The 27,478-nt window shown below is 36.0% G+C and overlaps 1 protein-coding gene across 1 annotated transcript in view; it reads right to left on the reverse strand.

Annotated features, from left to right (window-relative positions):
• The window catches only part of MRPL1 (mitochondrial ribosomal protein L1), a 61,475-nt gene extending 34,340 nt beyond the window's left edge, over positions 1-27,135 (reverse strand). The window contains exons 1-6 of the mRNA XM_090268089.1: positions 26,977-27,135; positions 25,694-25,802; positions 15,541-15,799; positions 12,707-12,790; positions 11,471-11,542; positions 7,774-7,885 (exon numbers count right to left, since the gene is read on the reverse strand). Of these exons, the coding sequence (XP_090124215.1) occupies positions 7,774-7,885; positions 11,471-11,542; positions 12,707-12,790; positions 15,541-15,799; positions 25,694-25,802; positions 26,977-27,007 (667 nt within the window). The 5' untranslated portion in view covers positions 27,008-27,135. The remainder of the gene's footprint in view (positions 1-7,773; positions 7,886-11,470; positions 11,543-12,706; positions 12,791-15,540; positions 15,800-25,693; positions 25,803-26,976) is intronic.
• Positions 27,136-27,478: the final 343 nt, after the last annotated feature.

Consider the following 27,478-nt stretch of genomic DNA (forward strand, 5'->3'; position numbering starts at 1 on the left):
CTGGAAGTCTCCAACAGGCTGCCTAGGGCCAGACTGGTACATGATCTGACGCCACCAGAGGCAGATCCAGGAAGTGCAGATCATTCCAAGAAGCACCAACAAACAATAGGAGTCAAAAAAATGGGGAGACAGAGAAACAACCTCCCATCAAAAGGAAAGGTAGAATCCCCAGAAAGAGTGCTAAATGAAATAGAGGGGAGCGAACTATCAGATATGGAATTCAAAACATGGATTATGGAGAAGCTGAATGAGCTCAGCGGAAACTACAAAGAACTCCAGAAAAACTACAAGGAACTCACAGAAAATTACGTGAGCATGAAAAAGGACATAGAAGCCATCAATAAGAGCCAGGAGGAAATGAAGAATACGATCTCTGAATTGAAGAACACAGTAGAAGGAATTAAAAGCAGGCTAGAGGAAGCAGAAGATCGGATCAGCGAGCTGGAGGACAACCTACACAAAAACTCCCAGACAATGCAACAAAATGAAAAAAGACTGAACAAGACTGAAGAGGTTCTAAGACAGCTGCAGGACAACATGAAACGTAATAATATCCGTATCATAGGAATTCCAGAAGGAGAAGAAGAAGAGCAAGGGATAGAAAACCTCTTTGAAAAACTAATGACAGAAAACTTTCCTAACATGACGAGAGAAAGAGTCACGCAAGTCCAGGAAGCACAGAGGGTCCCAATGAAGATGAACCCCAACAGGCCCACCTCAAGACACATCATAATTAAAATGGCAACATTCAAAGACAAAGAGAGGATCCTAAAAGAAGCAAGAGAAAAACAACTAATAACATACAAGGGTACTCCAATAAGGCTATCATCAGATTTCTCAGCAGAAACACTACAAGCCAGAAGGGAATGGAAAAAAATATTCCAAGCAATGAAAAACAAAGGCCTACAACCTAGAATACTCTACCCAGCAAAGCTCTCATTCAAAATGGAGGGTGAAATAAGGAGCTTCCAAGACAAAAGAAGGCTAAAAGAATACATCTCCACCAAACCAGCAATGCAAGAGATGCTAAAGGGTCTGCTCTAAGAAGATAAAGAAACAGAGAGAGACAGAGAAGAACACGAGTACAAAGGGGAAAAATAACAATGAATAAGTACTTATCGGTAATAGCCTTAAATGTAAATGGATTAAACACTCCAATTAAAAGACATAGGGTAGCTGAATGGATTAGAAAGAATGACCCACATATATGCTGTCTACAAGAGACCCACCTTAGAACAAAAGATCTACACAGACTGAAAGTAAAGGGATGGAAAAAAGTATTTCAAGCAAATGGGCATGAAAAAAAAGCTGGGGTAGCAATACTTATATCAGACAAAACAGATTTCACAGCAAAGTCCATAAAAAGAGACAAAGAAGGGCATTTCATAATACTTAAGGGAAAAATCCATCAAGAAGATATAACCCTTATAAATATATATGCACCCAACTTAGGAGCACCCAAGTATATAAGGAAACTTTTGAAAGACTCCAAGAAAGATATAGACAACAACACACTCATAGTAGGGGACTTTAACACCCCATTGTCAACAATGGACAGATCTTCAAAGCAAAGAAACACCAAAGATATTGAGGCACTGAAAAACACTCTAGATCAAATGGACTTAGTCGATATATATAGAAGTTTTCACCCCAAAGAAGCAAAATATACATATTTCTCAAGTGCACATGGAACATTTTCAAAGATAGACCACATGGTAGGACACAAAACAAGCCTTAACAAATTCAAGAAAATTGAAATTATATCAAGCATCTTCTCAGATCACAATGGCTTAAAATTGGAAATCAACCTCAAGGAAAAAACTCAAAAACATTCAAACTCATGGAGAATGAATAACATGCTATTAAATAATGAATGGGTTAACAATGACATCAAGGAAGAAATCAAAAAGTTTCTGGAAACTAATGATAATGAACACACAACAACCCAAAACCTATGGGATACAGCGAAAGCAGTCCTAAGAGGAAAGTTCATAGCAATACAGGCCTACCTAAAAAAGCTGGAGGAATATCTAATAAAAAATTTAACCCTACAGCTACAAGATCTAGAGGAAGAACAACAAGCAAAGCCCAGATCAAGTAGAAGGAAGGAAATCATCAAGATCAGAGCAGAATTAAATGACATAGAGTCTAAACTAACAATTCAAAAGATCAACAAAAGTAGGAGCTGGTTCTTTGAAAAAATAAACAAAATTGACAAGCCTTTAACCAGGCTCATCAAGAAAAAAAGAGAGAGGACCCAAATAAATAAAATCAGAAACGAAAGAGGAGAAATCACAACTGATACCACAGAAATACAAAGGATTATAAGAAATCATTACGAACAACTGTATGGCAAGAAATTTGACAACCTAGAGGAAATGGACAAATTCCTGGAAACCTATAGTCTTCCCAAACTGAATCAAGAAGAAGCAGAAAGTCTGAATAGACCAATAACAGCTAGTGAAATTGAAGCAGTAATCAAAAAACTCCCAGCACACAAAAGCCCTGGACCGGATGGCTTCACAAGTGAATTCTACAAAACATTTAGGGAAGAACTAACTCCTATCCTTCTCAGACTATTCCAAAAGATACAAGAAGAGGGAAGACTGCCAAACTCATTCTATGAAGCCAGTATAACCCTAATTCCAAAACCAGGTCAAGACACAACAAAGAAAGAAAACTACAGGCCAATATCGCTGATGAACATAGATGCTAAAATCCTCAACAAAATATTGGCAAACCGGATCCAGCAACACATTAGAAAGAACATACACCATGATCAAGTAGGATTCATCCCAGGGATGCAAGGATGGTTTAACATTCGCAAATCAATAAACGTAATACACCACATAAACAAAATGAAAGACAAAAACCACATGATAATATCAATAGATGCAAAAAAAGCATTTGATAAAGTACAACACCCATTTATGATAAAAACTCTCAGCAAAATGGGAATAGAGGGAGCATACCTCAACATAATAAAGGCCATATATGAGAAACCTGAAGCCAACATCATACTCAATGGGCAAAAACTGAGAGCATTCCCCCTGAGATCAGGAACAAGACAAGGATGTCCGCTCTCCCCACTCCTATTCAACATAGTCTTGGAAGTTCTAGCCACCGCAATCAGACAAGAAAGAGAAATAAAAGGCATCCAAATTGGAAAAGAGGAAGTAAAACTGTCATTATTTGCAGATGACATGATAGTGTACATAGAAAACCCTATAGACTCCACAAAAAAACTACTCGACCTAATAAGTGAATTCGGCAAAATAGCAGGATACAAAGTCAATATTAAGAAATCAAAGGCATTTTTATACACCAACAATAAAAACTCAGAGATAGAAACTGAAAGAAAAATTCAATTTACCATAGCAACAAGAAAAATAAAATACCTAGGAATAAACTTAACCAAGGAGGTAAAAGACCTGTACTCAGAAAACTACATAACACTGAAGAAAGAAATTAAAGAAGATACAAATAAATGGAAGCATATACCATGCTCATGGATGGGAAGAATCAACATCATTAAAATGTCCATACTACCCAAAGCAAGTTATAGATTCAATGCAATCCCTATTAAAATACCAGCAACATATTTCACAGACCTAGAACAAATACTTCAAAAATTTATATGGAACCAAAAAAGAGCCCGAATAGCCACAGCAATTTTGAGGAAGAACACAGTAGGAGGAATCACAATACCTGATATCAAACTATACTACAAGGCCACGGTAATCAAAACAGTCTGGTACTGGCATAAAAACAGACATATAGATCAATGGAACAGAATAGAGAGCCCAGAAATAAACCCAGGTTCATATGGTCAACTAATATTTGACAAAGGGGGAAAGAACATCAAATGGAGTGAAAAGAGCCTCTTTAACAAATGGTGTTGGGAGAACTGGACAGGGACATGCAAAAAAATGAAACTAGACCACCAACTTACACCATACACCAGAATAAACTCAAAATGGATCAAAGACTTAAATGTAAACCGTGATACCATAAAAGTCCTAGAGGAAAAAATAGGCAGGAAAATTTCAGATATCCCACATAGCAACATTTTCACTGATATATCTCCTAAGGCAAGGGAAATAAAGGAAAGAATAAACAAATGGGACTACATCAAACTAAAAAGTTTCTGTTCAGCTAAAGTAAACATCAGCAAGATGAAAAGGAAACCAACCATATGGGAAAATATATTCGCCAATGACATCTCAGACAAGGGATTGATCTCCAAAATATATAAAGAACTCATACGACTCAACACCAAGAAGACAGACAACCCAATTAAAAAATGGGCAAAGGACCTGAACAAACACTTCTCCAAAGAAGACATACAGAGGGCCCATAGACATATGAAAATATGCTCAACATCACTAGCCATCAGAGATGCAAATAAAAACCACAATGAGATACCACCTCACACCAGTCAGAATGGCCATAATCAACAAATCAACAAACAACTTGTGCTGGAGAGGATGCGGAGAAACGGGAACCCTAGTGCATTGCTGGTGGGAATGCAGACTGGTGCAGCCACTATGGAAAACAGTTTGGAATTTCCTCAAAAAACTAAAAATGGAACTGCCTTTTGAACCAGCAATTCCATTACTGGGTTTATATCCGAAAAATCCTGAAACACCAATTCAAAAGAACCTATGCACTCCAGTGTTCATAGCAGCACTATTTACAATAGCCAAATGCTGGAAACAACCTAAATGCCCATCTGTAGATGAGTGGATCAAAAAACTGTGGTACATTTACACAATGGAGTTCTATGTAGCAGAAAGAAAGAAGGAACTTCTACCATTTCCAACAACATGGATGGAACTAGAGAGAATTATGCTTAGCGAAATAAGCCAGGCAACGAAAGAAAAATACGTTATGCTGTCATCTATTACAGGAAACTAATGAACAACACAAACAAATGAGCAAAATTGAACCAGAGGTATGTAAACAAGGAGTAGACTAACAGTAACAAGGGGGGAGGTGGGAGGGAGAAAAGGGGGTAAGAAGGGGAAGTGTAAAATCAAAGAACATGTATAAATGACCCACAGACATGGGCAACTGAGTGGGGACTGAATGTGGGGGAAGGGAGGGGCAGGATACAGGGAAGCAAGAGGGGAAAAAAAAAGTGAGACAACTGTAATGGAAAAACAAACAAAAAAATTTTTTTAGTGGGGGAAAATGAAAATATGAAGAATGGAAATGCCAGTTCAGTGAATATTAGGACAAAGATTTTCCTTCACGTTGTATATTTTTCTCCCTATTTGATCTCTCCAGAGTTTGGCATTCTTAACAAGTAAGTAATGACTTAAGTTTCTTTGCATAGACCTAATAAGACCAGTTGTTAATAGAGGTTCCTTTTTCTGACCAAGCCTTTGACTGGAATGTCAAGCCTAAAGGAGACATGCTTGGGCTCAGGTTGTTACCAAAAAGCCCTAAGGAACTGGGAATGACTTTCAAAGGTAATAAAAGCCCACAAAATAAAAGGCCTGCTGCCATGGTTGGTTGTGCGGTCCACAGCAATCTCTCCAGGGAAGGAACGAAGGTTGTTTTCCTGAAAGATGGCTAGAAGGGACCTTAAGGCACAATGGAAAACCAGAAAGACTTGGAAAGGACAGGTGTGTACAGGCAAGGATGAATGCCAGGTATGTGGCCCAGCTTCTGTGCCCTGAAGAGCAGACTGAGGGCCACCCTAAATGTTCCTTGGGTAAGTTCCAGCAAAACAGAACTAAAGATCATAAGTGATCATTTGCTGCTCTTGTTATGTTTATGCAAATGAACAGGATAAATTAAAAATGGACTTAATGTAGTCCCTTTAAAGACAAGGAGAGTAATCTTAGGGAGAAAAATCATTATTCAAGGAAAATCACAATGATCAGTGGCAGACTGTAAAGTAGGGCAGCTAACCGTCTTAAAAGTTTCTTCTCATTTAAAAAATGGTTTCACTTGAAAATTAAACCATATCTGTGATATCACCAAAGAGATTCAAGTTGCAGGCAAGTAGAATGTCAAGTGCCTTGCAACTGGATGTCTTCCCAATAAGACAGTCTTACAGATTTAGAGACTTGTTTGTTGGTTATGTTACATAAATTAACATGTGTTTTCTGTTTTCAAAGGGCATAAGCCTATGACCGCATTACCTGAGTGATTGTCTGTACGCATAAGCCTCACTTAATCCTCTCTGCAGAGCTGCCTCCTGAGACTCAACAGTTTGGCTGAACTAAGTGGCTGGGTTGGTGAAGAATGGGGTGGTCTGTGGGCTTCACTTTAAAACTGAATTCTCTTTTCTATCCTAATGGCTTGGACAGAAAGGGCCCAGAGGTCTGAGAGGGGGGAAACATAAACTATTTCCCTCAGCCCAAACTAAATATAATGGGCAAAAGGGTTTTGGACAGGCGAGATGTGCCTAGCACACCTTCCTCCAAAGAAGCCCCTTTTTTTTTTTTTCTCCTAATGTGGAACATTGAAAAATTAATCCCTGCCTTTTGTCACCTAGTAGTTATGGATTGAATGATGCTTTTTAACCCTTTTTGCCAAATCTGTTGCCCCCAGAACACAACAAGGATGCCAGCCTGCTAAACCAAGCACGCCGTTGTCCGGAGACAGCCAACTGACCTGGAGTCTGCACAATCCTTCCCCATGTGGGAAGGCCACCCTCCCCTCCACACCCCCACTATTATTAGGGATTTCTGGACCCAAGGGTAGGTAGGACGACGACCATGTCCAGCTTGAAGCAGCTAGAGGAGCTTGAGACCTTCGCCCATTGTCCTTTACAAGATTACAAAGGGTCTTAATATCTGAGAGGGAGGGATAGTTATTTTTTACGAACCATGGGTATGGACTTGGGGGGGGAAGCCGGGGGAGGGAGATACTGGGTGGAGGGGAGTAAAGGGGAAAAAATTGGAACTACTGTAACAACATAATCAATAAAATATACTTAAAAAAAAAAAAAAAAGAAGTACAGTGTTATATGGGGGGTTTCCCCAATTCTCTAACCATGTTAGAGCGAAACCGTGTTATAGAAGTACCGTGTTATATGGGGGATACCTGTATAACCAAAGAGAACTGATTGATTTTTCTTGTATATGGGCTATAATTTTTTACTTACTTCAGTGTTTATGATTAATTAATTCTTTCTACCTAAAATAATATTCCCCTTAATCTACTCACCCAATTTTTCAAGGTCAGTTCAAATGTCACCCCCTTAATGAAGCTTCCTGTAATTTCCCCACCTATGTGTAAATTCCTCTTCTCCTGAACACCTGCAGCACATCATTAATTTATTATTTAATACTTCATACTTCATAACATGGCTATTTATGTAGCAATCTTACCTCTCTTCCTAGATTTTGTAAGGGAGAAATATCCGTAAGGGAAAATCTGAAGAGCCATGTACATTGTAAGCATTCACATATATAGTGAATGCTGACATAAATTAGCATACATATTATACTGATAAAGAGGTAAAAAAAACAGTATGATGATAACATATCTACTAATACATTCAATTAATTTCAAGCTAGAATATAACTTAAATTTAAAGTATTATAACATAATTAGGTTTTCAGATTATAATAGATTACCAATATCAATGCCAAAGGGAAAAAATAACAAATCTGCATGTTCTTACATAACACAAAATTCAAATACTAGGACATATTCTTTATTCCACATACATATTAGCAATTTTGTTTTCTAACTAAATATATATTATAAAGTTGTTGACAGCATGTTGAAATAATACAAAGAATTCTCCCTTACTTCGAGTAAGCTTTGGAAATCTTTTCTTCAGTTTCTTCTTTAACGGATTAAGCTCAGGCATTATTTCTGGAACAGCTACATAAAAGTCTGATTGAATTTCATCATTCAAAATCTAAAAATCAGGAAGAAAAAGATAACCTTAGATTTTAAGAAAAAGTTTATCCTTCTGAAAATAAAGTGCAATGCAATAATTTCCCTTATAAATTCAGAAAACAGACATTAAGCACAATTTTTTTCCTCAAACATAAGGATCATATGAATACATTTACCAATTATGAAAACCATCAGAAGCAAAAAATTTTCTGACCTTTCTTTTAAAAACAACCACATCCATTTAAAATATATATTTAATAAGTTTAATTCTTTCATGAGGTTATGTTAGGTAAATGTGTTAAGAAGGTAGCACATAGCACTAATTGTATGTGGCTCATGGTATCTCAAAGCTGAATTCATATGTCCATTAAAATTGAAGAAACATGCTGAAAATTTTGCAGTAGATCACACATAACATTAATAATCACTAGCTGACAAATCACTAGCAACTACACTCTATTTCTAAAGTTAGAGCATCAAGTACTGAATATGTAATTATTTTCACAAAGAATTTAAATTAAAATTCTCTTTGCCTCCTATAGCTAAAAATAAGAGCAGGACTGTCAAAGACAAGCTCATTTACAGTTTATTTTCCATACTCTAATTCCAGTCTAAGAACAAACAATATCAATTTTGAAAGGCATTTTAAATTAATTTAGGCAGGCAACCACAATAATTATTAAACTACTACAATATATTCCATTTAAAAATGTAGTTGATTATAAAATGAAGCGATTTTTTAGAACAATACTGCCTAGGCAATATTTTACCAATGATTCTTTTTGCTTGCAATCTTACCCCCATATGTCATTTAAAACCATGGTTTGGGATTACAGTGAACCTTAAAGACTTGAACTCGGGCAAAATTAAGCTGTGACTGAAATTTTATATTCTTGTTACTATTCTTCCTTTTTATAAATTCTTTATTCTCTAAATAACATACTGTGGTCCTTTTAATAACTTACATTAAACATGCGCTTATCACATGCTAAGCATTCAGCTAAATATTTAACATAATTTAATTCATCCAGTCTTTACAATAACCCTACAAGGCAAGTACTAATACTGGTCACACGTTCCAGATAAGGAAATCGAAGACTTAGGAAGGATGAGTTAATCTGTGCACTTATAAGGGGCAGACAAAGAATTTAAACACGGGCAGTATGAATCCAGAACCAGGGCTCTCATCACTAGAACTATTAAAGCAGACACAATATTGAAATGTCAAAGAACAATATGTGAAATTTCTACTCCAAGACCTTCCAATAGTAATTTTAAAACGTTTCTTTGAATTAAAAATTATTTGAAAGTTATCTGATAGTTAACATTACATCATGAAATACAAAATTAAATAGAATGAAATTATGCTTTAGAGACAAGTAAAAACAAAATTATTTTTAAATTCCTCAGAACCAAGCATACTTGTGATATTTCAAAATAAAGTAAATTTTGTAAATAAATATAGGTCTTACCTAAGAAACAACTAAAAGTTCAGTAAATTTATTCTACATTCACCTATTATAAGCACTAAGAATAATCGTATTTAAGCTAGATAAAAAATACAAGAATGTGTAAACAAAAATTGCAAACAAGATACTACTTACAAAACTGTACTGAATTTATTTCTATACCTGAATATCTTTTAAAAATAACGTGAATTCATTTAAAAGCAACGAGGAGGTAATATGCAAAACTCTAACGGTTATGATGCCTTATATAGGTGGCATTTTCCCCTCTAATAATAGATCATCACTGGGGCACTGAAAGAGAAACCCTGTCCCTATAATATTTTATCAAATAATTTCAAAATGTACTTGGTTTCTTTATTTGGGTACTTTTTCGAGTATGTTTTATTTAATCAACTTAAGGCTACAGAACACTTTCTGTTCTCTTACCATTACTTTCTTGAAAAGTTAACTTCTTAACATTTTTAAAGAGTGGAGGTATCTATTTAAACTCCACTTCTGCTAAGACAGTTCTCTAAGATACTCTTATGCTTGCAGGAAGAAAACAGAAGGAAGGCAGTACACAAGCTTAATAATAAGAATAGTTATCGAACTCCAGAGACCAAGTGCTAGTCTCAAACTCTGAAGAACCTGTAGTATTATTTTTAATAATTAAAATACTTTAAATAATTTCATTAAAATTCATGGTACATAAAAACTGAGTACCTCTCTCCTTCACCTAAAATCTGTATGAAAACATAATATCTTTATATTTCCCATTAGCTCTGTTCCCAAAAATCATTCTAGAAATTCTCCTTAAAAATCCAGAACCATATGTCATGGAACCCAATGCTGATTCTTTTTGTCCAGCAATCAGAAGAATATGCGAGGCAAGGTTGAAGTCTCTGACAGTTCCTTTATTGCAGACATTAGAGCATTCACACTTGTCCTCCACCCTTGGGCTTGCGCTGGACCACTAGCCAGCCTCCAGCAACTCAACACACAGTCCTTGCTGCTCGCTGTGCCAACACAAACACTCTTGTGGGGGTTCCTGCCCCCTTTATATTATGCATAGACAAAGCCAGCTACTAGCCAAAATATGACATCAATGCTTATAGAACTGCAAGTGCACTACACATGAGAATCTAATGATTATCTCTTAAACATCCCATGCCTGGGTATCCAGGGTGAGGGAGCCTGACTAGAATCTATTGTCCTCACACCATACCAAATTTATAGTATTTACTAGGATAGACGGGAGGGGAAAAAAACACAAAGCAAACTATAAGCACTGTTATACATTCCAAAGGAAGGGCCCAGCTAAAACTTTCCCCAAATCAAAATCTGAATGTGGGACAAAAGATGAATTTTCAAATCCCTTTTTCCTGTCCTAAAAATGAAAAGTATTCCATAACCTAAATGATTAAATTTGGAAAAGATTTTAGAGAATGTTAAGGAAAATCATTTGTATTTGCAGAAATAACTCCCAAATTCAATAAACATGCCTCTTCCTCCCACTTACGAAGGAAAAAAAAAAAAAGTCCTGTTTTGAACAGGCTCCACAAATTTTTTGTTATTTTTCTCAAGGCTGGCTACATAATCATTTGTTGCCTCCATGCTGAGCCTATGTCACTCTGAACTGAGCTTCCCCTCAGATGAGGAGTGGGATGTTAAAAGTTAAGTGTAACACAAAGTACCATATTATAGAGGTTAGATACAATCCTTTGTGACTTACTAAAATTAATCACTCTATTCACTCCAAAAAGGCAAAACAAATACTTGATCTTCAAAACATGAATAGAGATATCCATGTGTGCTACCTTTCATATTTCAGTTAAACCTCATATTCAAAACCAAGAAGAGTCATGCTGCCCTTTCCAGTCTACCCACAAAAGTCTCACAAACACAAAGGAAACAAGAAAAATACCAGTCACAATATAAATCAAGCATAATTAATATCAGAATGTCTGAACAGTTTTTTCTTAGCCTGATTTTGAAAACTGAAAAGAAGAGAAAATGTTTCCCTGTTCTATAAAGCTCTACTAACCATTTATCAAAAGATACAAATATATTGGCTATGTTCCACATGTAATAAATAAACGGACAGCAAAGATAACAGAATAATTTCTATAACTAATGAATGTGAAAAAACACTGTACCTTCTGAATGAGATTAGTTCCTCCAGCAAATGCAGCTCCATTTTCTTCTGCTATTTTAATCTCTGATGCACTCTACCAAAATACAATAGTTTGAACAACAATTTTTAAACAAATTCACTCTTTCAAGTATTTTTTCAGAAACAGTATCATAGCTAAAAATAAAAATTGTGGCTTTTACTTTTAATTTAAAATGTATCAATTTTCAATGAGATGAGATGCATCAGAAATATTATATCCAGAATAAGTTTAGTTTGTTGGTGATTGAGGTATTTCTTATAACATGAGCAAATACATAAAAAAATGCATTAAGAACCAACCAAGTGGTTTAACCTCAGTCTCCAATGCCATAAACACGGCATCTTTCAAAAGTAAAAGATTAAAAATAGTTAGTTTTGCTAACTGAAATGGAGACATTTTATAAAATCAATATAGAAGAGGAAACTTTTTAAAAACTTAATAAGTGATAGAAACAAAATTTAGCCTGTTTTCTGAAAATTCAAAGAAAGATATATAATATTAGTTATTTTTTCTCTATGTTCCATCTATGTCACATTGGGGGGGGAGAATGGGACAACTATAATAGAACAACAATAAAAAAAGAAATTAAAAAAATTTTTTAAATGTATCACTGCCTTAGTTACTAAAGTTTTGTGATATTCCAACAGCCAAATGCTCCACATTTCTAGAAAAAAAGTAAAGAATTTCCCTCTTGAAAATGAGACAGATGAAAAAGAATCAAAAAGCTTTACAAAATAAATTCACAAACACATTATAGACAAATGTTTATAATACAAAAAAATTGACAAAAGGCTATTACTACCATATTTGTTATAACCTTGACTTTCTTCACTTTCCAGACTATATATTTTTAAAAGTGTGGTTTCCATGTCTTCACAGCACTATGTGGACCCATTGCTTTAAAACAATTTTATTGTCGTTTGAGGAGTGTGACTAGGAAACCAGGAGCTAGTAAGATAAATGCTATACTTTTCTTCCGTTTCTTGTGAGAAACATAATGTGGTAGACTAATAATAATGAAGTTAATGTTCTAGTTTAGCTTCTTTTCACACTAATGATATAACCTCAAATGGGTCATCTTACTGCTTTGAGCTTCAAATAGGGAAAATAAAATTAGGCGAATGCTAGAATTTTCTCTAACTCTACTCATTCAGTTATTCTAATCATTGATTAATGTGTTAAATTAAACGATATGAAATATTGATAAAGGTTACTCACCCCTGTAAATACAGCAACTTTATTGATTTCTGAAATGAATGGATATGGCAACTTAAGAACACTGGCAAATGGCTCCACTTTTTTCTAAATACACAACAATAGAGAAAGGATTATAAAAAGTTTATTCATCCTTTCTGTATCTCTCATATCTATAAAAAAAGAGAACTGACATTTTGTTTTTAATATTTTCATTATACCACGTATCCTCTCATCAATCCAGAACTATTCACTGATTACAATTTAAGACAGAAGAGATTATATTTATTTTGTAAGAAACCATAATGAAAATCTAAATCTTTCTTCCCAGCTCCATACTCCTTGGTACTTGTCTTCTAGCTCTATATCATTCATCACAGTCTCTCATATATAAAGAGAAGTGCTTGCATATCTATATTTTCCCCAGAACCTCATAAACTGCTTTCTACGTGAATGCCAATAAATGTTTGCCACCTTGAATTAAATTTAAAAGAACATTTAGCCCTGGCCAGGTAGGTCAGTTGGTTGAAGCATCCTCCCAATATGTCAAGGTTGCAGATTCCATCCCCAATAAGGGCACATAGAGGAATCAACCAATGAACACATAGATAAGTGGAACAACAATTCAGTGTTTCTTTCTCCCTTCCTCTCTCTCCTAAAATTAAAAAATAAAAATAAATAAAAAATAAGAGAAAGAAAGATGTAATCTTTTGACATCATCAAGGCGGACATGAATGTAACTGTGTGTGCTGAATAACAGACAATATCTAGCTGGTAAGCTCAGTGGGTCACCCCTATTATCCATCATTGGTTCTAAACAATCCAGTGATATTAACCCTAAATCTAAAACAAAATGCCAAGCCTAAAAGGCTCTTTCTTCCAACTGGGTCTATTTTAAAACAACCTAACCCATCTACACTTACAGATATATTTTGGAAGAAAATTGGAAAATCTAAAATAAACAGTGGCATGCACTTGAGTCACCCTAATATGGGTGGAGATTCTACAGGGCCTCAGAACAAATTTGTTCAGTCATTTGGTCAATGACCTGTCTAGGCTGTGGCTCAGATCTCTTAGGAAAACTTCACATGGAAACAAGTTCTAGCTCCATAGTTTTGGTGCAGTCTTAAGGTCTGGAAAAAAGACAAAAGGGGTTGTTCCCTTATTAAAATTGAAAAATTGTATTTTTAGTTTATTTTGAGTAGAAATAACCTGAGGATTTCTTTTCAGACAAGAGGCACAAACTCTTAAGTGCACATTCTATCAGACATGCAACTCGATTTTATTCACTGGCATTCCTTTGCCATTAACATGTCACAACTGATTTCAGTAAATTTTTTAATGGCAAGCAATCATAATAATAGCACCCCCTGGGGAATACTGGCATGTACAAGCAGTCTATCAAGAACAAAAAATGTCTTAGGAAGACAACAGCACCCTCTCAATATATCTAGTTTATAAGTGGCTTCCATTTATGAAATGAAGCTTGTAGTCCTACAAGACGTCTTTATGAAACACATTAACAGTTGACTGAGAAAGTGATCATCTTGGACACTACATTTCCTAAATAAGTAAACTAACAGTAATACTGTGGTATAAAATAAAATTATAACAAAGCTAGTATAAGCTGTTTCTAATAAAAACTAAGAAATAAGACAGACTTAGTTTCCAATCCTAATTCTACCCCCTATTCTGTGACCTTGAGCAAGTTACTTCACTTTTTGTGTCTCAGTTTCTTCTTCTGAGATTATTATAGGATTAAATGAGAAAATGCATGCAAAGTATTTAGTATTGTGGCTGGTACATAAAGTTTCCAGTGAATGTTAATTGTTATTATTAAACACCTACCAAGTCCTTTATATGCATTATCTCATTTAATCTTTGCTATAACCATAGGAACTAAGTATTCTGTCTCCATTTTTTTTTTTTTAAGGTTTTCAAAAATATTTTTTTTATTTATTTTTAGAGAGAGGGACCTGGCCCGCAACCCAGGCATGTGCCTTGACAGGAATCAAACCCGCAACCCTTTGGTTTGCAGGCCGACGCTCAATCCACCAAGCCACACCAGCCAGGGCTATCTCCTTTTTTAAACAGATGAAAAAACTGAGATTTGAAGAGGTTAAACCAGAAGCCCAAGCTCAAAGAGGAAATATGTGATGACATCAGGATGCTGGCCTCCTCCCACATGCTCAACTATTGTTGTTATTGTTGAGGTTGTTCCATTGTATTTGAAAACTTACACCTTCTAGTTTGACAAAAAAAGATATCCTGAGAATAAAAATTTAAGTATCATTTCCAAGAAAATTATATTTCTTAAATGAGAAACTTACAAAATTTAGAGCTATCAATTCTAATCTAGTGCTTTTCTACTTTTAGAACTTTATAAACCAAAGTCTTCCATGGAACTGCAATATATAAACAGATAAAACAGAGAGGTTCTGATTGAAGAACTGAGGGGTTTAGGACCCCACCCATGCAAACCCTAAGGAAATCTCTGAAGGCCACTGAGCTAATCCCAAACACTTATTTACAGAGAGGGAACATGACAATCAGGCAGCTTAAGTAATTTTTCAAAGTTATAGTAATACCTCAATTAATTTTAATACTATTATTGTTGAAATTTATACAATTATTTTCTGCTAAATAGGAGATATATGTCATCAACTATAAAGAGTACTCATAACATTCTATTTCATATTTGGAAAGTTAAAAAACAAACACTTTTCATGCTAAATTACAGAAAGAGCAGAAGTTTTTCTAAAAATTATTATAAAATGCAACTATTTTAAAAAATTAAGAAACGGCAATTTATACAACCACTGTTCACAAATACGTTCATTTTAATTGAGTCTATATACCTTCTTCCCCAGTGCCATATCCAATGTCAAATCAAGATAAACACCTTGTGCTGGATTTGTAAAGTCCAGAATTTGATATTTTTTAAGTAAATGAACAGCTTTCTCCACTTCGTATATCTGCCTTGGATATAAGCGTTTTAAGTAGACATCATCCTCAGGTTCACCTTCCATAAAGGGATATGACTTTATTTTTTCTATGTCATCTTTTTTTTCATTTGATGCTTTTTCTTTGGTACTGTTCTTTGTTTTCTTTTCAGGCCTTGAAAAAAGATAAATTCAAGATCAGTTATCTCAATATGTATTCCAAGAGACTTTTTTTTTAAAAGCCCATGTCCATAGACAGAAAAAATAACAAAAGATAAAGTTTATTTTCATTCAAAAACATAGAATGCTTTACAGTTTTTATAGTTCAACAAATATTAAGGGAACTTTTGTACTGTTTGCAGTCAAGACATTGATGCTGGTCTCCAGAAACTTAAGAGGAATACACATGCAAACAGATAATTTCAATATAATGTGTTAAGTGCTATCATACAAGTGTTGAGCCAAAGGGAATGAACATTTAATCCAGCTAGGAGGCTAGGAATGGGATCTGGAAGAGATAACCCCAAAGTCAATTATTGAAGGATAAAAAAGAATTAAACCAGGTATATACCCAATAGAAATGAAAATGCAAGAACACATAAAAACTCATACACAAAGGTTCATACCGGCATTACTTATTATTGTCAAAAAGTAAAAACAAACTAGATGTCCATTATCTCACCAATGGGTTCATAAAACGTGTTATATCCATACAATGGTATATTAATCAGCAATGAAAAGGAATGAAATACTGATATATGATACAACATGTATAACCCTTAAAAACATCACACTAGAGAAAGATACCAGTCATAAACCACCACATATTGTATGATTCCATTTATATAAAATATCAAGAATGGGAAAATTTGTAGATAAAAGCAGATTTAGCAGTTGTCTGGGGTTAGGGGGAGGGAATTAGGGAAATGAGGAGTGACTGATAATGAGCACGGGGTTGTTTTAAAAGGTAATGATAATGTTCTAAAATTGACTGTGATGATGGTGGCATAATTCTGTGAATAAACTACAAACCACTGAATTGTATATTTTAAATGGGTGAATTGTATATGTAAGTTATCTCAATAAAGCTATTATTTAAAAAACAGAGTTAGCCAGACAAAGAAACAACATATAAGTATTGAGGCATGAAATACAATGGTACACAAAAGGGAGCTCTTTTACGTTCTATCTGACTAGAACAGAGGATGGCAAACTTTTTCTGTAAAGGACCAGACAGCAATTATTTTATGGTTTCTGGTCTGAATGAGTCAACTTTGCCGTTGCAATGTGAAAGCAGCCATATATAAAAATGAATGAGCATAGATGTCTGTGTTCCAATAAAACTTTATGAACATTAGTTTAAATTTCATAATTTTCATGCGTCACAAAACACTGTTCTTTTTATTTTTTCTAGTCATTTAAAAATATGAAACCATTCTTAACTCGTGAGCCATACAAAAATACACTGCAGACCAGGTTTTTTGACCCACTGGCCATATTTGCTGACTCTTGAACTAAAGAGTAAAGCAGAAGACAGGAAACAGCAGATGAGGCTGGTGAATCTTGATATGAGAAAGCATCCTCTAGAACAGCGGATCTCAACCTGTGGGTCACAACCCCTTTGGGGGTCAAATGACACTTTCACAGAGGTCGCCTAAGACCATCGGAAAACACATATATAATTACATATTGTTTTTGTGATTAATCACTATGCTTTAGTTATGGCTGGGGGTCACCACAACATGAGGAACTGTATTAAAGGGTCGCGGCATTAGGAAGGTTGAGAACCACTGCTCTAGAGGCAATGAATGAGAAGCCACTGAGCAGGAGTAACGTCAGTATCTGAAATAGAATATTCCAGCTGCAATATAAAGGATGGGTTTGAAGGAAGTTAAATTGAGACAAGAGACTATTTCCTCCCTTTCTTCTCAAGGAGATATGACAGCCTAAACCACAACAGTGAGGGTAATAGGCTACAGAAGATGAGAGATTAGAAAGCCGTTTACAAGATAAATACTGAATATAAGAAAAGGGGAAAGAGAAGATTCTAGAATACTTCTTAGGTTTCTGGCCTGGATGACTAGGCATAGAGTAGTCTCATTAACTAAGATCAGAAAGAGAGCAAAACAGGAAGGTAGTCACTGAGATGAGTTCAGTTTGGAGCAATATAGAGTTGAGTGTCGGGTTAATTGCATCACTGGCCCCAATTCTTTATCCCCTGTTAACTTAACATAAAAGGCCAAAGTGAGAGAGAGACAGCAAGCATTTATTTGAGACCCAAACAAATAGCTAGTTTAGAAAAACTGACCCAGGCAGAAACCCAGAGTCATAGCCATATTATCTGCTTTCTTGTTATCTTTGCAAATAGTTGTTTGGGATACAAGGTTGTTTTAGGCCCAGGCTAAAGGTTATTTTACCCAGTTCTAACACTCCAAAGGTCCGAGGAGTAGGCAGACCTGTAAGGCAAATACCTCTGGGATGGCAACTCCAACTCTATTTTAAACTGGCTTCATTTTGCCCTGGCCAGGTGGCTCAATTGGAGCGTCGTCCAGTACACCAAAAGGCTGGGGGGTTCCATTCCAGGTCAGAGCACGTGCAGGAGGCAAGGGAGTGATGTTTCTCTCTTCCTCTCTCTCTTTCTCTCTCTCTCAAATAAGTGAACATACCCTCGAGTTAGGATTAAAAGATAAATTAAATGGCTCCATTTATATATTTTTTGATACTCCTCTCTCCATTCAAGTCCCTTTGCTAAGTTCCTCCCATTTAAAGAGGTGAAGTATATATATTTCCCAGCACCCTGATTTGGCCATGTGACTAGTCTGGCCAACAGAATAAAGCAAAAGTAACAGTTTTTCTGCTCAGCTTAGGTTACAAGAGGCATCATGTGTTTCCACGTATATTTTTGTACTCCTGCCATTTTCATAAGAACATGCCTGGGCTAACCCAAAGGTGGGAAGATGAGACATGTGAAACACAGCTGCCCCCACAGAGCCCCAGGCTAGATTAGACAATCGGCACCTGACCTGCCTACTGCCAGATGCAGTTTGCTCAGCCAAGGTCATCAACCACACCCATCCAAATCTAGCTTAGATCAGCTGATCCAGAGATGTGTGGGCAACGACACATCATTGTGGGGTGGTTTGTTATATAGCAAAAGCTAACAAGGTGCTCACAAAATATCCAAAAAAATATGTTCAGCAGGTAATTGCAGTTAAGAGTTTGAAGCTAAGAAGACAGAACTAGAGGTGATACATTTTCTCAGCATTAATTCAAATCATACCTATAATCTTTTAGTCATAAAAGTTTTAAATTAGTGAAATAATATTGTATAAAGATGTTTGGGTTCTGTGGTAGGCAAAATGATGGCTTCCCAAAGATCTCCATACCCACATGGCAAAAAGGACTTCTCAGATGTGATTAAGATTAAAGACCTCACAATGGGGTGAATATCCTGAACATCCAGGTTGGCCCATCTAATCACAGTAAATCCTTGAAAACAGAGAAACTTCTCCCTTTCCCACCTGATTCTGACCAAGATGGGAAGAGACAGGAGAAATTCAAGCATGAAAAGAGACTCAATTTGCTGTTCCTGGTTTTGAAGATGGAGGACAGCGGCCACAAGCCAGCAATGCAGGTGACGTCTGGAAGCTGGGAATGGCAAGGACACAGCCTTCCCTAATGCCTCCAAAAAGGAATGAAGCCCTGCATACACTGTAATTTAACCCAGTGAAAGCCACATTGGAGTTGTGACCCACAGAACTCTATCATGACATCTATGGTAATTTGTTATGGCAAATTAATATGAGATTCTATAAAATTTATGTGGAAGAAATGGATGAGAGCAAAATAACTTTTTTAGAAAAGGACCTCAAAAACCATTCAAAAGTATAATTCCACTCTTACTCTTAGCACTCAATAAAACCTCATTGCCACAACTAACAATAATATCCTCACAACTAATCAGCAATTTAACAGAATAGCAGATAATGCCAATGCTCATTTTCAACAGGACACAGGTGACGACAAGTCTAAGCAGGAGCCCACGGGGATGGATGTAACACACCTCAGCTACCTGTGAGGTAACTCCACAAAATCCTGAAACTTTCCAAACTGGAGAAACCACATTTTTCTTTTATATTTAGCAAAAGAGCAGTGAGGCCAATGGAAGAAGGAGTCTACAGAGCATGTTTTTTTAGTAATAAACTCTCTACCTAAAATAAACAAAATGAATAAGATTCCTAGCCATAACCTACAGATTTGCTTTACATAAATGCTGATTTCACCACTAATTTTTTAATCAAGGCTGAACCTGTTCATTTAATTTGGAATTAACATGAAATTCCCAAAGGCTGAAATACAATTTTTTAATTAATAAATATTTGGAAAACCCAATAAAAGACTGATACATAAAGAGTCTGAGTAGGGTATACAAAAATTTACTTATTTATACACTTTGGACCATGTTTCACAAAATACATATTTGAGGTGATTCAGTGAAAATATTTTTAAATTACAAGTGGAACACTGCTTCAGAAAAAAAATGTATAAAACATTATAACATAGATCAAATAGGACTCTCAGGAAAACTTTCTTCCAAAACAATAATCATTACTTTCATAAACCAACTGCCTGCTTTCCATGACCCTTCAAAAAATTTCTCTTTATTCATAAGAATCATGTCCAGAAGAACTTTGTGGTTCATGTAATTATGTAAGGCCCTATCAGGAGAGCTTAAATGCTATAATTCTCACAGCCTAAAATAAATCATACTAGAAAGGTTTTTTTGTTTTTGTTTTTTGTTTTTCTTTTTTTCAGAAAAATGAGGGAGAAACACCTGCCAGTCTGAATCAGAGAGAACAGAATTTAGCTGCAGTTACCTGGGTAACTAAACCACAGAGATTAAATGAGTAAAAGAGATTGTGCTCAGGTAATAACTTTCTCCCTGCCTCATCTCTCCCCTAACACCAAAAGCATAAAAGGAAAAAATAATTCCATGGTCACACCCAAATAAAACTATAAGAAAAAAAATCAGTGCTATAATGAATTCACTTCAAGACCTTTGAAGATCTATGACCTCAGAGATCCAAGCCCTTTGAAGGCTGAAGAAACCTTTTAAAAGCACTGAAGAACTAAGGTGGGAGTGGTAGTATTCAACCTCTGTCAAACTAAACTGAATTAAATAGAACTAAAGAGAAAATGCCTAGGGCATGGAACTATTAATGGAATGCAAATGCCTGAAATTCATATTTCACAGTGTAAATCACATGAATTCACTAACATTTCTGATGCTGGGTTATTCATTAAATGCAGAAGTTCTGCTGCCACTTACAATGTAAAAGCTGACAGAATAAAACCCAGTCATTAATAATATGATACAAATAATAAAAATAAAAAAACAAAAGCTTGTAAAGTTTTAACAATAAGAAAGAGTCAAATAAAAATCACTTTTCTTGACTCTATCAGAGCTGAGGTTGCAGGGCAACTGAGTAGCCTGAAATCCAAGGAATCAACCACATTCCCTAGCGGCACCCCACATGGGCACCATCAGGGCAATCTCACCTGCAGCATGGTATGAGAGAAAGGCAAGCAGGTAAGGGGAAAAAAAATCAGTTAAAATTTTAGGAGTAGTGTGACAGTATAAACCCCCTGGGAGATCTAAACAAAAGGGGAGTTCACACTCAATTTGTAGGGCCTTTCTACACATCTCCACCAGATACTTCTGGGAAATACTGGGGACTAGAAATCCTCCCTTGAGGGGGCAGGCAAGGAGGAGATAGGCCAACGTGGCCAGAAAAGCACATAACCCTGAAACCCTCTTGGGCACAGGTAAACGCCCATTTAGTATAGGGGAAAGAAAGAAGAAAAAAACATTAAAAATTCTACCCGTGTGGGTAGGCAGGAAACAATCCTGCACACAGTATTCTCTACCAGTAAAGTTGTGGAAGGGACCAGACATTCACACACAGGATCTGCAACAGATACATGCCATGGTAACAGAAATATTGAGAAAACCCCGTGCCCAAGGTCTAGCCACACTGGTCCTACTAAAGATGAAGGCTGGATTTGAAAAACAGGGAATCCCAAACACACCTATCACCAGCCTAACAAGCACTTGAGTAATAAACAAGAACAGTCTACTAGGAGAAGGGCAAGAGTATGAAGCGAGAACCCCACCCCCTACCCTGCATCCTCTTCCCCCACAGCTGCACAGACAAGGCAGAAAACTGATCATACACCAGGAATACTGAGAAAAACCTTCCAGCATCCCAGCCCCCACCCAAAGCACAAAGTGACAGTACAGAAATTTGAAGCTGGTGGTAACCATAGCAACAACAAAATCCAAACCCTAGATCAACTGACTGGATTGATTCTAGGCTATGACAGAAGAGACATGCACATTTCTAGAAATTAATATAATGTACTTCAGTCTCAACTGTTCTACAGAAAATGTCTGGCATGTCCACAAAAAATTTTGAAATATGTGAAGCAGCAAGAAAAAATAACCTATTGTCAAGAACAGAACCTGAAATCAGATACTGATCTAAAAATTAGCCATGAAAAAACTGTTTTTCTAGTATATTATAAAGTGAGTAATTAAAAATTCAAAACCACAACTATAATTATGAATACTATGATTCCCTTCAAGCTACTGAATAACTCATTGTCAGGCATGAAAGAAAATTGCTAATAATTTTTCATTTTTTAAGTATGCATACTTCTCACACCATGCTTTTTAGGTGAGTGAAATTTTAAAAGTTGTACTAGAATAGAATCTGAAGATATAAAATGAAAAATTTCCATAGGATAAAAGAAAACATTCAAAGGTAAACTATTCTCAAAATAATTAATATCTCTAACAAATACTTTAACAAAGCAGAAAAAAAAAAAGACAACCCAATAGAAACATGAACAAAATATGTAAATTAGAAACACACTGAAAAAACACAAATAAAGACTGATGATAGCCAGGGTTGTTAGGAATATGGAAAACTGGGCACTCTCACTCACTGATGGGTAGGAATGTAAATTGGCTTTATCAATATTTCTCCAACTTCTCAATAACAAGAAAAATCTAGGTACTATTCACATTCAAAGGAAGACTCGTTTCAACTTACATTTCCACCACCTCTCTCTTTATCCTATATTCAAGTCATATCAAAATGTATAACATCCCTATCATTTACTTTCATGCCTCTATACCACTGAAATACTTTCCTCAAATTCCCCTGCAAAACTCTTATCTTTCTAAACCCAGCTCAAATATTTCTTGCACTACTCTCTTCCAGGTAGAATTAACTGACTTTTCATCTGTGAAAATTGCACTTGGTCCATTCCTCCACTTTAACAGTTAAATCATATTAATATTACAGTGCAGATAGGTGCTAATTTATAATATAGAAAGCTCCTACTAATCAACAAACAAAAAAATGGGAATAGAACAAAAGCAGAAAATTCACAGCAAAGAAAAATATAAATGGTTCTTAAACATATGAAAAGATACACAACCTCAGTAATAAAAGAAATATAATTTCATGATACCATTTATTACCTATCAAATTGGCAACAATAAAAAATTTTGACTACACTGTATATCAGAAAATAGGCATTCTAATACTAGTTGCTGGTAAGGACATAAAATGGCAAGATCTCTATTAAGGCAATTTGGTGTTACCTATCAAAATTATAAATGTACACATCTTTTGACTCAACAATTCTTTTTCTCAGAATTTATGCTACAAAAATATTCATATTTGACAAGATCTATGTACATGGCTGTTCACTGCAGGATCGTTGTAAGAGCAAAAGACTGAAACAGTAAATGTGCATCAATAGGAAAATAATTAAATTACAGCAAAATCATATAATGAAATATAGCCATGTTCACTGCAGCATTATTTCTAATAACCATGGAAACAACCTAAATATCAATCGGTAGACAGATGGACAAAGAAAATGTGGTAAATACAGGGTGGTAAACAAAGGTTTACAGTTGTTTGTATGGAAAATGATACAGTAATTAATAATACACACAAGAATAAACTGTGCTTTGCATACTCACAACTGTAAACCTACCTTTTCCCCACCCTGTATACAATGGAATATTATTAAACTATGAAAAAGGAAGAAAATCTTGCCATTTGCAACAACATGGATGGACCTTGAGGACATTATGCTAAGTGATGTAAGTCAGAAAAAGACAAACAGCATTTGATCTCACATATATGTGGAAGTTAAAAAAAAAGAAAGATAGAAAACAGATTTGTGGTTGCCAGAGGCATAAGATAAGGGATAGTCAAAATGGGTGAAGATGATCAAAAGGTACAAATTTCCAATTATAAACTAAATAATAATGGAGATGTAATGTACAGCTTAGTGACAGCAGTAAATAATACTGTACTGTATTTTTTGAAAATTGCTAAGAGAGAAAAATCTTAAAAGTTCTCACTACAAGAAAACATTTGTAACTCTGTATGGTAATAGATGTTAACTAGCCTCACTGTGGCCAACCTTTCACAATATATACAAATATCAAATCATTATGCTGTATACCTGAAACTAGCATGTTATGTGTCAATTATAACCCAATCAAAAAAAAAAAAAAGACTAAACAGTTTCTTCTGAAACATCTGTGAGATATGTGGTTAAGTTAAAAGCAAAAAAGAACAGAACAGTGTAATAGGTAAATAGAAATTATTTTCCTCAACTCACAAGAATTCTGACACCAAATGCATGAGCTTTTGTCCACACCATCCAATTCTTTGACATCAGCTAAGCAACTCAATACGATTCTGACACTACTTACCTGGTTTAGCATTAGATCCCAAATTACAGGCTCAGTCCCACAATACTGCCCTGCTACTTCTAACCAATAGGCTATAATCCAAGATGTACTTCAATCCCCTCCTTAGGCTACAAAATTTTATAGAACGGTTCACAGAACTCAGAAACACTTATTTAACATTTACCAGTTTATTATATAATATAGGATATGACAAAAGATACAGACGAATAGCTAGAAAAATGGGCAAGATTGAAAAGTCTGGAAGATAAGAGCTTCTATCCCTATTGGGTTTGGGAGCTCCACCCTCTGATAGGTGGATTGTGTTCACCAACCCAAGGTGCGTCAGGCACAGAGGCTGCGCGCAACGAGGAGGCGGTCTCCAGAAAAGATCGAGGCGGAAGCAGCGTCAACAGCAGCAACAACAGCCATCTGCCTTCACCTGTGACAAGTGCGGCAGGGATTGTCACTCCCGAGTCGGACTGCACAGCCATTCTCGGCGGTGCAGATAGACTCTCAAGAAGCTACGCCATCATCTCTCGAGACGGACGGCTGCCGACGACGACGACGACGACCCAGAACCTCTCTGAACTCCACAGTTCAGAGATTTTCATGGAGGCTTCATCATGTAGGCATGCTCAATTATGAACTCAATCTACAGGCATTCTCCCCTCTTTAGGGGATAAAGTAGGGCTGAAAGTTCCAAGCTTCTAATCATGGTTTCAACCAGCCCCAATTTAGGAGTCCACCAAGAGTTGCTTCATTAGTAAAAAGGTACTCCTACCACCCAGGAAATTACAAGGGTTTTAGGAGATATATATCAGGAAATGAGTCAAGACCCCATATTAGAACAAAACAAAAGATGCTCCTAGCATCCCTATTACTTAGGAGATTTACAGGGGTTTTAGGAGCTCTATGTCAGGAACTGGGCAGAGACCAATAAATATTTATTACATCACAAAATCCTAGCCCCAACACTTACTAGCTCTGTGACCTTGGGTAAGTGTTACATAATCTATTGGTGCTCTATTTTGTCTCTAAAAGAGTATAATAATAGCTTCTACATAAGGTTGCTGTAGGGACTAAATTCATAATTGAATTTTAGTGTTCAATAAATGTTAAGTATTATTATAATAAGTCATATCTTTTATTCAGGTTATAGTCCATAAAGCAGAAATGACAGACTTTTACAACTATATGTCCCTATATCTGTTTATGGAACCAAGCATAATACTTTTTCATCAAAATTTTAAGTGATAGCAAATGAAATAACTAAAAAAAAAAACTTACTTTCTAGCAGCAGCAAAATGTCTGTTGGGCACCAGAATGCATGCAGGACAAAGATGAATAGATGTCTGATAAGCCAACTTGGAAAGGCTATGCCTTTGATGTATCAAGACTGGAAAGAAAAAAACATGTAAATTATTAATATTAAATAATAATTATATTCATGATTTTTAATCAGTTTTTCAAAACAAAAACATTCAATACTTTGCGATTCTTAATCATTCTTTAAAAAGTGTAATAATGGACAGTCCACTTATTGAAAGTAAAGCCAAATAAACACAACTAACTGAACAATTTTGTCTTCACTTATTTGTAACTTAATCTAGTTCAGGCTCAGAGTATGTTAACTATATTATTACAGAATATGTATCCTGAATTTTTAAAATAATTTAAATTTTATTCATTTTCAAAAATAGATAATACATTCACAGAGTTGCTCAAGGTACTTCTGAAAGTTAAGAGCAAAGTGAAGGGTATTGACTTACCAGAGATCAAGACTTGTTATAAGGCTATGGTAATTAAGACACTATGGTTTTGGCAGAAGTATAGAAAGATGAATAAAACAATAAACAGCCCAACAACAGATTCATGCACATATGCATATTTGAAAAATAAAGTGGGGGTGATGCTGCCTCCACCTAAAGATCTATCTTAACAATATATATCACTGTGCTTCAAAAACACAAAACAAAAAAAGCATTGTACCAAAAACGGGCTGTCATCTTAGCCCTTAATTTGGACCTTATTAAATGCTGAGAAGAGCTGCTACCAAGAAGTACGCCTGAAATAGCCGCCAAATGACATCTGTTGCTCCAAATTAGACAACGTCTTTGGAAGCTTAAGAATTGAAATCGTCTGCAGCTATGTAGTACCCTGAAGCACCAGCAAGCATTTATAAACGTTAAACTTTACAGTTATGAGCCACGTATATATACCACCTTTTCCTTATCAGAACTAACTTTATTTTTCCAAGCCACCTCCGAACCCCAGATATAAGAACACTGTTCTTGCCTCTGTCCCTATAGGTGGCTGTAGGGGTGTCGATGTACATCCCCCTCCCATTCCACTCCCGGGGTGGAAGGTTTCATAAAGGAGTGAAACGTCTGAAAAGGTCGCTTTTCAATAGCAGTGACCCTCTGGAGAACTTAGAGCCCAGAAAGAGCAGGAAGCTTTTCCTGCCCCCAGTGCAGACTCGTGCGTAGGAGAGTCTGGTTTGCACTCTGCTGCAACAGGAGACTCTGCCCCAGAAGTCTGTTCCCCGAAGCTCACACAACCCCTTGCTTTACCTCTACTGAGGGATCTTACGGCCGCCGCCATGTTGATCACTCCGGATTGTGTTGATTAAATCCGTCCTACGCTTCAATTTGGAAGAAATTTTGAAAGGATTCCCTTCCGGAATTGGCGGAGGGGGAAGGGATTAGAAGGAGCAAGAAAGGGGCGGGAACCAAAATAGGCTTTCTTGCCTACGGGGGAGGGCGCTGGACACCGGCGCCCTGTGGCGGTGTTACCTTCAGTCCTCCGTGCTGCGCAGGAACCTATGTTTCATGGTTCCGGTAGGACAACTTAAACATCTTCACGGAAATCTGCCCTTCTTGCATCCCAATCACTAACAGTGTTTTAACTCAGCGCAAGATCAGCGGGATTTTAAATTAATCTCAACGTTAAACAGCACTACATTTTGCCCCTGCTGGCAAGTTGTGGCATTAGGATAAACTGAATAATAATAATAATTAACAAATTTATATAACACATCTAGTTTTAATATAACAGCGCTGAGACCTACGCACA

The sequence above is a fragment of the Furipterus horrens genome, unplaced genomic scaffold, assembly GCF_987537825.1.
Source record: "Furipterus horrens unplaced genomic scaffold, mFurHor1.1.pri manual_scaffold_2, whole genome shotgun sequence".
NCBI classification, from domain to species: Eukaryota; Metazoa; Chordata; class Mammalia; order Chiroptera; family Furipteridae; genus Furipterus; species Furipterus horrens.